The 15,363-nt window shown below is 39.9% G+C and overlaps 1 protein-coding gene across 1 annotated transcript in view; it reads left to right on the top strand.

Annotated features, from left to right (window-relative positions):
- klhdc8b (kelch domain containing 8B) overlaps positions 1–15,363 on the top strand; it is a 94,580-nt gene that overhangs the window by 41,372 nt on the left and 37,845 nt on the right. Inside the window, exon 3 of the mRNA XM_015348005.2 lies at positions 12,606–12,770. Within this exon, the coding sequence (XP_015203491.1) occupies positions 12,606–12,770 (165 nt within the window). The remainder of the gene's footprint in view (positions 1–12,605; positions 12,771–15,363) is intronic.

Genomic DNA, 15,363 nt, shown 5'->3' with positions numbered 1-15,363 from the left:
AGATCTGATTAGTTTCTGGTCAGACTCGCTTATTCTGGTACACTTCTCATATGGCTTGGTTGCCTACGTTCATCTCCTGTGTATAGCATCGACAGGCTGGTCCCCCAAATGTTTCTTTTTGGACTCAGGATAAGAGAAAGGTCTTGCCTTTGTTTTCTTGAAGTCGTACCTTTGTAATTCCTGCTCTGTGTGGCCGTGCATTGACTCGTCTGGATTGGCTTGAAGGAAGTGCAATGCTGTTGGGCCATGAGAACCAAAGGTGTTCTTACAGTATGTTAAATGATTTCCACTGCCCCTCCAGTTGGCTTTAACAAGGTTACAGTCAGAAAACTGCTCTATATGATGTCTACACAAGTTGTCTGTAGCCAGGTTTGTCAAGAACAAGGTGGCATTCATCAGTGATTTAAACAGCTGTTTTTTGGCCCTCAGGTGGCGGTGGGGTTGTCTCTTATATATCTGCTGAAAATGATCTGCGAGCCTTCTAGCACACAGTTTTGTTTTCAAGCAGAAGCCGAGCTCCAGTCATCCTGCTGATGCACAAGTAAGGTCTTTCTGGAATATGTCGCAGTCACTGCAGCTTGAACAGAATAACACACAAGGATCAGAGAGTTGTTAAGACACTGGATTCTGACTTGCTGCTTTCCAGAGTAGAGCCAGTCCTTTGCTGAGCCAGTTTCCTTGTTTCTCTAAACAAGCCAGCTGATGGTTGAAGCAGTAAACCTCATTCACCGGGCATCTTCTCTCCTAGACATTCATTCCTATAGCAACCTGGGCATTTTGGTCTCTTTTGCTGATGGTGTTTTTGAATTGCTGTTTATACAGATCCCAAAATGACTTGATCATCAGGGAACAACACTACTCAATCAACACATCTGTCAGCTTGCAGCTTAAAATATGTATGCCTAATCAGCTATCAATGTAAAACTTTGTTGGAGTTTTCTGTGTGTCAGTAAATAAAGTACTAGAGTAGATTGATAAAATCCTTGATACATTAAGAGAAAGAAAGGAAATAATATTCCAAAGCTTACTAGATAACCCAGTTCAAAAGATTCCTAAAACACCTTGAAGAAAATGTTTAAAGCTATGGGAAGTACAGAAACCATTGGAAATGAAAGAGTACAGCAGGAGTCCAGAAATGAAAATACAGCCTGTTCTGAATTCTCCCTTCCACTCCACATCCTTCTACATTATCTCGGGGTTGAAAAGTTATCTGAGGTTTAAAACATGGTTTATGGTTCTACTTAACCTAAAAGAGAAGCCTTTGATGAAGGTGGGAAGAGTTATTTTGTACAATACTGATCAAGCATTAACTGCCAGTTTGTTAGAAAGTGTTTCAGTTACTGTGCTACTTTTCCTCAAAGCCTTCTTTTTTCCCTAGATGGTCTCTATAACAAAGCTACCATCCCTCTTGGTTGGTGATTTTGTTTCCTTATGAAGCTGCATTCTCCATGGATTTTAAGGTTGTGTTGTTCTTCGTGTTTATTTCTCTTGGCTCTTATGTTAGTAGTATCTGTGCCAAGTGTGGCTGGTGAGAATGTAAAAACACTCTTTTGACTGGTTGCAGCACTGAGTGAGAACTGGGTGAAGTCGCAGTCTGTTAGACTGCTACAACAGTGTACGGTTCATCAGGCGCAGCTACTGCAAATATTAGATTGCTATTTGCTAAATAAACACCCTTACTACAGATATATACTGAGAGGCTTTAGCATCTGTTGCATTTTTCACACCTATGCTACAGTATATTGAAGATAAGCCATCTCCAGGAGTTATATTTTGTGTGAAACTCCAGATTTCACAAATACATTTTCAAGATTCTTTTTTTAGTAAGGATTAAATCACACAAAAGAACAGTTCCCATGTCGATAAATATTGTGGAGACCAGAACTGGGCAGTTTCTCAAGAGAATATCAGGACACTTTCTGTGGAAACTTTTTTTACTTCTTGTGTTTGCGTGACCAAAATCATGCTGTTTTTGTTTAAAGTCATGTAAGATCAAAGTAGTGTGAAGTGACTCGTGATCTTCTCAGGAAAAGTAACACTTAACCTGAACAGTAGTAAGCTGCCCCAGGGGGCAGACTAAAGTGTTTCTGATTTTCAGTTTCGTGTCTCCTATTTTAGTATATCTATTGCTGTTATAACCTTATTATTAGGTCATTGAAAATTATAACCCATTGTATTGACCTCGATCTGCTTGAAAATAGATAACACCTTTTCTTGTAAACTCTAATGCACTTTAATTTTTGTGTCAAATGTGTTTGAGTCTCCTTTGAAGACTTCACAGCCTGATGTGAACAAAACATTCTGAAGCAATCACTTCAAGTCTTCAGAGTTTTTTGGTTTCAAAGCAAAAAAAGTACAACTGTGACTATATATGCCAAGTTCTCCTAATTTTTCACTTCCCCGTGTTTTCTTAGATTTTCAGGCAGTCTGCTAGTCTGCTCAGCTTCTGATCTCTTGCAAAAGCCTTTCTATGATACACAATCCAGCACAGAGTCTGCCCAGAACAGACATCACATTAGATTTGTGGCATTGCTTGTCTGACACAGTAGGAGACATAAACCTTCCACAATTGCTTAGAGAATTCAAGATGATAAATATTAATCTTTTTCTCTCTAGATAAAATAGTATACCTTGTCTTCTCTTCCCTTCATACTGACACTACTTCCTTCACATTGGGAATCTCTCCACCAGATTAAAATGCAGTGTTTAATGTATTTTTATAATACCATGTATATAATATATTATAATGATAATATTTTTCTGTGATGACTTACAGTTAAAATGCATTCAAATGCATAAATAAAATGAATTAAAAAGCAAACAAGAAAATTGTAGAAAATTTTAGAAAACTGTAGAAAATATATTAGTGCAAGAAATCATACAGGAATAGCTATCTACAGGTGCCTAGTGGTGGATTATTATAATGCAATCCTAGAGGATGGAAGTTCCTGCACTAGTATCAGCTATAGAACTCCACCTTAAGCGATTGATGGCAACCTCCATTGATCAAGACGTGGGACCAATGTCCCCTCTAAGCTGTGCGCATGTGCGGGCACACACAGGTTATGAAATAGGACATAGGAAACTGAACTGCGCACAAAAAATTAAATTCCGCCCCCCAAAATATGTTGATGATAAAACAAACACGGTCGTGAATGGAAAATTGCTAAATTGACCACGAGACTGGCTGCGAGAGACCCAACTTGGCTGTGTCCATTATTATTGCTACTCTATGCTCACATAGTCTCTTACCTCACTGCTCATGATCACTCGACACTCAGTCTCTATGAAATCGCTGTCCTGGTCTTTTGGACCTCTATGCTTCTATGAGAATGACTATATTAACAAAAAATAATTTCAGGTTTACAATTTTACACACACTCAATTTACTGCGCACACGTTTTTGTCACCGGGGAAAAAAATTGCACAACTTGACATTTTTGCTCACACAGACCATTAAAAATTAGAGGGAACTTTGCCTGGGACCTCACCTGGAGCCCCTTCCTACATTCTGATGTGACATAATTCTAGCAGGAGAATCCAGCTTTGTGCAAATTGCGTAACAACAGCTTTCTTAAAAGGAAACAATGTGTCAGTCATGCCATTGATGCCCTACTCAAAGGGATTTAGCCTCAAAGAACATTTCTAGGGTGAGCTGGAATATGTGGTATCTAGTACTCAGAAATCAGTGAGCAGACACATGCTTGTCTAGGCTCTGTAAGAGAAATAGGACAGAATCCTACAAGACAACATGTGCCGTTTCGTTCTGATTACTATGTTTCAGATGTAGTGCTTGTATAGAGTGGCCACACACTCTAATTGCCTCTAACTACCCCTGTTGTTTAATCCTGTTTATAATAATAATAATAATAATAATAATAATAATAATAATAATAATTACTTACACTTATATAGCGCTTTTTCTGGACACTCCACTCAAAGCGCTTTACAGGTAATGGGGACTCCCCTCCACCACCACTAATGTGCAGCATCCACCTGGATGATGCGACGGCAGCCATAGTGCGCCAGAACGCTCACCACACACCAGCTATCAGTGGGGAGGAGAGCAGAGTAATGAAGCCAATTCACAGAGGGGGATTGTTAGGAGGCCATGATTGATAACGGCCGATGGGGAAATTTGGCCAGGATGCTGGGGTTACACCCCTACTCTTTTCGAGAAACACCCTGGGATTTTTAATGACCACAGAGAGTCAGGACCTCGGTTTTACGTCTCATCCGAAGGACGGCGCCTGTTTACAGTATAGTGTCCCTGTCACTACACTGGGGCATTAGGACCCACATGAGCCGCAGGGTGAGTGCCCCCTGCTGGCCCCACTAACGCCTCTTCCAGCAACAACCTTAGTTTTTCCCAGGAGGTCTCTCATCCAGGTACTGACCAGGCTCACACCTGCTTAGCTTCAGTGGGTTGCCAGTTGTGAGTTGCAGGGTGATATGGCTTATTCTAAATTCGCTTATTACCATTAACAATAAATAAATAATAAATACAAAGTCATTAAAACTGCTATTGGAGACTGGCATTTTTCTAATACAGATGGAAATATTAATAACTCTAACTATAGTTTGATTACTCAGCTTAAATGAAAAAAAAAGCTGTGCGATAATACAAGCATTTTCAATAACCTCTTACCAAGAAGGTAATTATATAATCCCTTTTTTTCCTACAGGGAATTGTTGTTCTTTCGGTATGCTTCGTCTTTTAAGATTATCTCTCTTAACTTGAAATGCAGAAAATGTTAGATTTACTGACGCTCAGAAAACTATTTGGAGTGTGACTGCAGGCTAAAGTTTTCATATTCAATATTTATTTATGCTTTAGCTGAACACAACAGTTCTAAGACTGTGTAGTTAGAACACCATAGTGGCAGATATGTTTCATTTCTATCAAAAAGGGATGATTGATTTCACTTTATGTGCTGCTGTAGAATCATCAAACTACTTACTTTCAGGAACCTTCTTTGGATTCAATAATCATTGGTGGATTAGACTGCATTATGCAGAAACCGACAGACAAGTTAGAAAAGGTCAATTGAAAATTAAGCTTTGTAATTGTGGTTCATTCATTAATTGCCTGCACTTGTTGCAGGAACACTCCAGCAGTAACCATTTCAAAAGCAACTGGTACCTGATAGGCATTTATATTGGATTTTTCTATTTGTGCACAGCCCTGCCTTATTAAACTTCTGCACTGCTAAAAGTAGTGGGAACCGCAGGTTTAAGAATTGAGCAGCTGTCAAAGTAACTTTTAGTTGAATTCTTTTATCATGTTCGTTATTTAAGCCTTTTTGTCAGTTTCTTTTGCTTGTTGGTACTTGGTTGATTTTTACAAATACTTTGGTGCCAATTTATTAAGTTTGGAGTATTCTCTCAGTATTGAACTTGTTTTAGTTTCCCTCTTGGGTCCACTTGTTGGTTGACTGTGTGTTTTCACCTGTTTTAAACAGTAGTGGCTGAATGAGTGCTACGCTAGCTGTTACTTCCACTCTGTCGGAAACATCGCTCAGGGCTTAAATAGGTCAGGGCTTGTGAGCGTGACTGATTACATTGCATGGGCAGGTGAGGCCTCGCAATGTTAGAACCTACAATAGGGTGGCAGACTGATGTGCTGGTGAAGCTGGTTTTAACTCCAGTGCCTTCTGGAATGATTTAACTGCTATTTTATATTGGTAGAATAACAAATTAAATTGAGCCTATGAAGTGAGTAAATGTTTTTGCTTTCCCTTTGGGGTGGCACGTATTACTGTACATATTTTTTTGTTTTGCGTTTTATTCTTTTAGCTTTCTTTCTATATACTGGTTGAGATGGGGCTTTCTCACTGAGCACAGGATTGCGGTAGCACCTCGTTAAGTTAAAGATGCATCATGGACCAGTCGTGTGGAGAAGGGATGGATTGTGGGTGTGGATGTTATTGGTTGCCATTGGCTGATCTGAGCTGGAGGGACTCATTATTCCTTGGCTGCAGGCATGCAGTGAGCCTGGTATGGATTTGGACCCAGTGTTTAAGAAGGATTTTAAATTTCCAGAGGTTTCAAAACAGGGTACCCTGAGAATAATCAAAAGATTATTTTGAGTTTTTAAAAGAACTTGCCTTATGTCCTAAAGGTTTAGTTTTGCATAATTTTATACGGCACCTTTGAAAGTGGCTTTATGTACTTTACAGTAAGAAAAAAAGCACAGAATGGGAGGAGATGGCAGAATCACACAATTACAATAAAGGTTTGGAATACCAACAGACCAACAGACTCAGGAAATCTTTCCTTCCCACTGCATTCTTAAGCAATGCAGTAACCTTGTCTCTTGTTTTTCTCCTGTAACACTACTGTATTCTCTTCCCTTTTGATGATGTTTATTTGTCATTGTGTTGTGTTTGACTGTGCCGTAAAACTAATTTCCCCTAGGGCACTATAAAGCTTGAATTGAATTGAATACAGTAAGGAAGGCAAAGGGACAGACATGGAACGTATTAAATAAAAGCTGAAGGAGAAGGGTTTTGAGTCTTAATTTGAAAGTGTTCAAGGAAGGAGTCTCACAGGCCTAAAAGCCAGCTCAATCCATTACTCCTGAGATCTCCCCCCCTGTACAGCTCTCCTCTTCACCCTCTCCTAACAACCTACAGCCTAGGCACAGAAACCCTCTTCCTCCTGCCTGTCCTTATAACCCTCTTAAATAGCCTAGAGATGCGACCAATTTCTCGCAGAGCCCATCCTGTCAGCTCCTTTCCCTCATGTGGAATTTCACTTCCTCCCAATGCCAGTTGCTCAATCAGAGCAGGCGTGCCTCATTCCACTGTTTTTTTTTCACATGGAGCCACTTCTCACTACCTCACACAGTTCTCTGAGATAAAGCACAGTTAGTTATCTCCAGGTGTTTTCAACCTTTCTCTAAAGTTTCAGTTCAGAGAATAGCAGAATCATTTGTCTCCCATTAATAATAATAATGGGAGTACAGCATATATATTAACTTTGCTAATGCTATATAATTGGCAGCACAGTACCGTAGTGGTTACGTACACCTTCATTCCTTATAGATCTACTGTAGTACTGGGTTTGACATTAGGTTTGCCCTCTGTGTGGTGACACACACCACCCTCACATCACCACTCTGCCTTGAGTTATCTATAGGCGTTCTGGTCTCCTAGCGCTTTCCAAAGACAGGGGAAGGGTATTTATCATTTCTACATTATGCATGCCTTGCGTTGTGCTGGCAGTGTGTATTCCCAGTGCTTCCAGGAAAGCCTCCAGATTACCAGAAACCTTGCCAGGAATAAGAGTCTTTCTGATAACAGAGGAACGGTTAGATAAGTAATGTTTTGGACTGGAGATAATTCTCTCAAGAATTTAATTGATTCCTCGGGAGATGAATGATTCTGCGGGAAACTCTGTGCTCATCAAATCCCCCAAGGAGTGCACCATTGTGCTGCTAATGTATGTCATTATTTCATAACCTATGTGGTTTAGACCTGGTATTTCTAAAATGCAATTAAGGCTTTAAGAAGTTTTTGCATTTAAACATTTTAGTGTTCAAGCATCAGCAGTGTATTTTGTCCTTTGCATTCTTTATATCTTAACTCTGTGAATAACAGCGCCTTATTTACCTTTAATTTCACAGGTTCTGATTTCTTTGTTTAAATCATAGGTTTATTTGAATTTATTGCAGTCCTTTATTATTGGTTCCTCCAACCAATTCATTTCAACTTTGTTTTGGAGGTGAAGAGATTAAATTATTTTAACCTTTGTGAATGGCCCTGCCTTTTAGTGCTAATATTAAGTCTAGTCAAAAAAATGCTTTTTTTGAGCTCCCTCCTGAGCAGCAGGGTCTTTTTTTTGGTAGTGTGGTGAACAATACAGGATAGGGGGATCACACAATTTTTATCATCAAAGGCATGGCCTGCCTTGATTATCAATATCAATCCCTCTCTAAAATGGACAAAAGAAATTGTGCGGCTTTTTCCAATGATACCCAAATAATTAGTGTAAAGTTAAAGGTATTTCCTGAAAATGAGTTTCTGCCATGCCAGTGTGGTTCTGAAGGTGTCCAGCAGCCGGCGAATATTTAATGAGTGCGTTTTGTGCGTGGGTAGGAAGGGCTCAAAGCTGGAGTTGTTTCTTTCATTTTCATTGGGTGCATTTAAGTTGCCATGGCATCTCCTAGGAAACGGGCAGAGATCAGACCCTAATTAGAACAGAGTTTTCTCATTTAAAATGGGAACTTTGGAAAGTTCAGGCATCCCCAGGAGAACAACCCAGCAGGAGCAGGTCTTGAGAGGATGTGTCACCTGCGCTTACCGATGAGTCAGACACTCCCCAACACAGCCCTCACTTCTGCTGCAGGTGCGTTTTTTCAGAGGAAATAGGCAATTTAAAGCAACAGGGAGGCCAAACCGCTTAACAGAATTTTGCATCATGAACACTTAGGTTTCATCTGGAGAACCGTTTTCTATGCCTGAATTTGGGGTGTTCTTCTCCAGTAGACTGGGATTCACTTCATTCATTTGAGTGCTGTCACTAAATTTACATCAGATAAATGGTTGATACAGGTAAGTCAGTTCTTCAGGACTAGGCTAGGTAAATATTCTAGTTAATCACAATTGCAGTAAACCAAATACTTGTAGATAGTCCCCTGTTGCGTCATAAAGTGATCATGAATTACAACAGATTGAAGCTGAAGGCCTCTTCACCCAGATCCATGAAGCCACTCATTTCAATCCTAGTAAGCGTTGCAGCATCCTGGTGCCTATCTAGGAAGAAAAGGCAGCAAAGTGGGACCATACATTTGAAAGAGGCACTGGTCCATTGCAGATCACACAGATACCCATGGGCAGAAACCCCAGATCACAAATTTGGTGTCTTTGCTGGGTGGGAAAATGAAATTGGGAGCTCCTGGAGAAAACCCATATAAAAAAGGGTAAACACCACATACTGTAGAAAGTGATCTCAGGGAGGAAACAAAACTTATGACCTAAGAGCTGCTCCCTAGGTGCTTTAGACTAAGTAGGAAAATAGTAATTAAAATTCATTTTTAACAGTGGTTTAAAATTTACAAGAAGCCATGAAATATAATCTCATAAAACTATTGACAATGTGCCTACATTGTCACTGCAGGGTCTCTATAAAGTGGCATCGTGGCATTGAGTTTGCCTTGAAACATCACATTAATTGGCTAATCCACAGAGCTTGTCTCACTTTACCTACCTACTGTATATCACAATGTGATATTCTGAATGTTAACCTAGAGTATCTTAATTTTCTGTAAGCTTGCAGGGTACACTCAGATATAATAAGATCCAGATTTACTCTTAATTGCTATAAGAAAAATATTGCAGAGAGAAGACAAATTATGACAATTTTGAAGACTACTGAGCCTAATCCAGTAGTTCAAATTGCTCTCATTTTTGTTTTATTGTAGGACTACGGTGTTTTTTTGTAAGCTACTTTTGAGCATGATCATTCCACCATTGAATTATCATAAATGAGCAATTGTAATGTGTAGGCAGGAGATCCTATGAACAGTTTGAGCAATTACATGCATATATTCTCTTCATCCTCATTCCTCCAAGCACCTATTAAGAATAGGCCGTTGATTTGGAATAAGTATTTGCTTATTATGGCTTTAGAGAGAATAGTGACACATCTGATGTTAGCTTATTTTCCAGAGATTCTAGTACATTGGAAAAACAAACTGTACATCATAGTATGATTCATACAGTATTTGTTTATTTGTTATACTGTATAGGCCACTATTGAAGAAGGGGTATTACAGTGTAACACAGTGGCTGCTGGCTTGATGTTGTCATAGAGTTCATTGTCCATTTTGAACTTTTCTACACAGTTTTACATTTTATATAGTGCATCATTGCATTTCACAAAAGCACGTGCGTTCAAAGAGAGCTACAAAGCCATTTTTTATCACTTTCCGCCAACCTTGTATGAGCACGATGAATAGCAAAAGACTTGTGAACAATGATCATTTAAGCCAGGAGGTGCTCCTGTGGTAAATAAACCAGAAGACCCCTCTCTTTCCAGGATCAGGCAGCAGTCTCGTTATCCTAAAGCCTAGCAAAATGAAAAAGCAGGAGTTGAAATCTCAGAAAAAGTAAATAAGACCAATGTATTTTTGGAAAAGGACTGAAATGGAAGGTGAGACAATGAACACATATGTAGCATTGGTGTGGATTGCCCGGAGACTTGTTTCTGAATCATTTGAAAAGGGTTACAGTATATTTTACAGTTTGCAATTTTCTCATGGCTGTTACAGCAACCTGCCAGCTCAGATTCCCCAAGTCTGACCGATGGCTCTCTGACAGCCGTTAAGTAGCTGCCTAATAAACTGCAGTTACAACATTGGCTTAGCAGAAGTGGCAGAGACGGATGGCGCATGTTAAGGTGTCGACGGGCAACAAAAGGAGCTATACTGTACAGGAGCGCGGTAGGTCCGTGACTTGTTTTCTGCAGATACAATAGCAAAACCAAGACACTGAGCCTTTCGTTTCCCACAATGTAAACCTCTCTGTATTGGCAACATTTCTATAACCTTACAAATGACTCAGTGAAGGATAATTTAGTGTCGTGAGTGACAATTGTGACCTCTACCTTTAGCAACTTGGTTCCAAGCGATGGCATAAATAAACTGCAAATGCCATAAAGTACCAATTAGAGATTCAGCTGGCAATTCAGTTTACATCTTTGGATTTATTTGTGAAGGTGTAAAATCCTTAGAATAACAATATATCAATCTGACCTAGGTTTTGTATTCAGTAAGTGCTTGTGTTAGGGTAGAAATGGCTAGGGCACTTAAAGGATTAGGTTTTAAGTTATATATAAGACATTTTTTAAGATTGTTTGTTTAGATTTAAGCTCTGTCTTTATCCTGTCTTTAACCCTTACTCTCCTTTGACCTTCCTCCTGCCTATAACCCAAACCAAATGTTTATACAAATGATATTGACATACAGTAAACCCGTTGGCTTTGGTGTGCCATAACTCAGCATCTAACCTGTGCTTCATTCACCCTCACCAGCTTTAACTGGTAACTCCTCTGTCACTAGGCCTCATACTGGAGTCCCAACCATAACCCACACCAACATTTCAGGCTATAACCCACACCTAAAATTCTGTTTAGCTCTTAATAAATAAGTCTCTTTTTTATTGAACCTAAAGGATCCAGTATTTTCTGTGTAAATGTGAACTATTATAGAATTTCAATATTAGCTTTGATTGCTCTTTCACAAAAACCTGCAATTAAATAATGTCATTGGCTTGAGTCTGAGAAAGTCTAATTTAATTTGTTTTTTCTTGTTTGTCGTCGGAGGGTTTTTGGCTCACGTTTGCATGCTGCTGAATTAATGCCATTATAGAACTAACTTTCTTGACTGTAATTAAACAGTAATCCTTTTGTTTTTCTATTAAACTGTTTTTGCCTTACTTACATTGGCAGATAAATGGGACTAAACATTAAAGTGCTTTCTGGTTGCACATTTGTTTTTCTTTTGAGTTTGTATCCTCAACCCTTCAGTTATTCACCTAGTTCACTCTTAGATTGTGTTCAAAGAAAGGTAATTTGCACTGCTTCCAGAGAGATAGTCTGTGCAATATTAAATCCATATTGAAAGCTTATGTTTGAGTTTGAGGCTGGTTTTTCTACAAATGTACATGGGAAACGGGCCGATCTCTGCAGGGAGGAAGAATTAAAATAAACCCTGAAGCTGGAAATAGAAAGGTCACTTAATTTCCCATTTCAGAAATTTCCATATATTGTCTCAAAGATTTATTGGTATTCTTAGGAGTAAAAACCCGCTAAGCATTTAATGAAGGGAAAACAGGAAGTGGCAGTGAAATCATGTCACGCTCCAAGCTTAACAGAAATATTTTTGTCAATCCTCAAAACAATTTGGTGCTAGAATTGTTTTTCCAAATCTAAATTGTCTTGTTTCCATAAATTAGTTGAAAATATCATTCACCTCCTATTGCTTCAGTCGGTGTACTGTATGGCAAAAACCAAGGTTTATTTGGAACATGATAGTGATTTACCCCTGCTGTGGCATTACGCGGGGGCGTGCCCAGTGTGGAGGCGGAGCCCTGGTAGATGGGCGACGCCTCGTCTTTGTAGTCCCAGCTGTCACGAATTGAAATCGCGTAAGGTTTTCCTTTTCCGTTTTTGCCTGTCCCATCATGCACTTTCACCAGGGCAGGCACACACACTTTTTATCTTCTTGCCTTATGCGCCCTGCTCACCAGACTGGACTCCGCTAAATAGGGTAAGCCCAACCTGGAGGTAGCGAGGCACAGAGGTATACTTTCTTTTTGCCTTTTGGTTGCATTTTTCACTCTTTTGGATTGTTTTTGGTCCCTGCTAACCCCACACCGGTGCTTCTGTCCCCTCGCCCGGGGCATTGACTTTTTACCAGAGCTCGCCGCAGCACCTCCCACTCCGCACTGTCACACTGCGAATGAGGCCATGGGGACTTGGTAGAGTTTTGAAATCCTGGGCACAACGTGTTTATCCCCTGGTATTCAGGGATGGTTGCCGAGGTTGGTCAGGCCTAGGTGTGCTCCCTGTGGACTAATACTGGGTGTGTTTCTGTTTTCCAGAGGGGAAGGTGTATGCCCTGGGAGGGATGGGCTCGGACACCTCACCCCAAGCTCTGGTACGAGTCTACGACATTGCCAAGGACCAGTGGCAGCCTCTGCCTTCCATGCCAACACCAAGATATGGTGCCTCGTCATTCCTGCGGGGGAACAAGATCTATGTGCTGGGTAGGTCCTGGAATGAGACAATTTTGTTGTTCAAAATAAAACAGCTTTTTTCTTTTAAAGCTAATATAGATAAAAAAGTGTTTAATGCCAACCTGTTTTTGGCTCAGTTCTTAGAATGAATGAAAGTTAGTAGATCAGAGTTCACACGTAACGTGAAAGAATCAATACAGTGCTCATTTTTAGTTTTATACTGTTAGTTTTAGTTTTAGACCTATCGTATGCAGAGTGGCTGCAGGATTAAAATATCAAACTCTAAAAAATGGAGTTTCTTCCACCTCCAGTCTGTATTTGCAGATTTTCATTTGCAATCACCATGAGAAAAATGAATATTGCAGTATGTATTCATAGTTCTAAAGAAAGCCTCTGCTTATATTGTATATCAGAAATCCAGTTGTCTGAATCTCGCATATTCCTTCAGCAATATTCTAGTGGTACAAAATTTGTAAATGAGCATAATTTTCCTTACTTCACTTTTTTCATTGGTAATGCCCCCAGAGCAATCTGCCTATTGTTAAAAATAATTGTTATACAGTCTCACTCTGAGCAGGCTAGGAAAGTACACAGAAAGTTTTATTAGGATCTCACTACATCTCAAGTCAGCACAGACTGTGACAAAATCAAGAAACTCTTGAAACCGAAGTAACTGCCTCAGTTTTAACTCCTGAATAGAGTGAGCTTTGAGATGCTTCCGTAACATTGCCGAAGTTAAAAAAGAGCTGCTCAATCTCTGCCGAAGCAGAAATATTCTGGCTTGGAAGAAGCCGAAAACGTTGTGTTTTCTCTGTTTTCTTCTCAGCATATTTACAAATATATTACTACAAAGGAGTAATGTAGATGCACATTAGTTACTGATTCTACATTTGCTGTAAATAATATCAATGTAATAGTGTATTAGAGTAACTGAAGACTGAATGCTGAAAGTCTTGTCTAAAATGATCAGGCCTGAGAGCACTGGGAGCAGAGCAGTGCCGAGTTCTGTCGGCTCCATCGCCGGAGGAGAGTCTGGAGGAAGAACAGGCGGTGGGAGTGAGAACGCAGAGGGCATCACGGCTAATCTAAGACAAGAGCAGGAGAGGGGGTAAAAGGAGAGAGACGTGACTGCAGGCAGGCAGGAGCAGAAAGGCTGAGACGGCCCTAGGTGAGAACAAGGGCTTCGAATTAGACGTGTGCAGCAAAAGGAAGACAGTGGACAGACTTCAGTAATGGATTGGCGTGCGGTCAGCGAGGAGGAGAAAATGACTGGTTAAGCAGACATAATCTTAATGAGCTGGAGTGGGCAGAGAGCTTTGACAGGGCGGGGGGGGCCAAGAGAATTACAATTGTCTAAGCAGGAAGCTGCCAGGGAGAGTGTCAGGGCCGGGACTTGAAGCTGCGTGCTATAGTTGGTCCTTTCGGTGACACTTTAAACTGAGCTTCTGAGTACTGGGTCATTAAAGATCCCTTAGCGTTGTTCGTAAGAGCAGGGCTGATAACCTTGGTGATCTGGCTAAATTCCTGGGCGTCAACAATCTGGCCTTACTTGACATTCATCTTCATTTCAATTTCCGAAGCAATTTCACATTTCTCCAAAGTCCGATCTGTTGCTTAGCAGGGCTGCTGGTATACTGTATATTGCCTTCCAGGAATCACCCAGATAGGGGGTGGGTTGCATTTCAGTGGTAGAAGAAGTGGGGGCCCCCCCATATGTGAAGTGCTCTGGGATGAGATGCACTGTGACATATAAGTATGTTTTATTGCCATTTTGTAATGAAGACATGTATTCCATATGCTATGTTTTTATATACTTAAAATGCATAGTTCAGACACAGAAAACCTTCCCAAGATGTTTGTTGAAATATTGACCACTTCCTTTTTTTCAGCATATACTTAAGATAATTAGGATCATTTCACAAAAATTATGCACGTCCGCATAATTTTGCTGAATTCAATTAAGTGTGTGCAATATGGTGGTATTGGTTTTCACCCTACTATATATTAGTATATTCCACTATAGTGTACTGTATATATACAATATACAACAAGTAATAGGTTTATTCCATGCTGAAGATTCCATCTTCTTTTTTTCAGCATGGAATAAACCTATTACTTGTTCCTTTGCAGCCTACGCATGCTGACGCAGCTACCCACCTGAACTACTACAATATACTGTACAATTGTGTGTATGAGTTGTACTGTATATAACTGTGCAATGCAAACTATAGTTGTGCATCTGTTTAGTAGTAAATTGAGAAGACAGTGCAATTCTCCAGAAGGAGTGACAAAAAAACTTCTTTCCTCTGCATTAACTGGAGTTTTCCTGCATTAGTGACAGATGTTAGGAATTGAACACATTCCTTCAGAGATTATTGCCCTGAATGTTACCAAACCTGCAGTGCATTATACAGTAGCAATAGAATTGGATTAGCAGGACACGAAGAATGAATATGCAGAGCAATAGCAATAATGTAATTTATGGAAATATTCTGATGCAGCTGGTACCACAGTATCCGGAAGGCTGAATTGCATTGTTGTGGATAATTGCATGAAACTGCCTCACTTCTTAACTGATTTTTATTTCCAATCCAGCGGTATTTTTAAGACACAAAGATGATAG

The sequence above is a fragment of the Lepisosteus oculatus genome, chromosome 4 (assembly GCF_040954835.1).
Source record: "Lepisosteus oculatus isolate fLepOcu1 chromosome 4, fLepOcu1.hap2, whole genome shotgun sequence".
Lineage (NCBI taxonomy): Eukaryota > Metazoa > Chordata > Actinopteri > Semionotiformes > Lepisosteidae > Lepisosteus > Lepisosteus oculatus.
The sequence above is the reverse complement of the archived record's forward strand: the minus strand, read 5'-3'. Positions and strand labels throughout refer to the sequence as shown.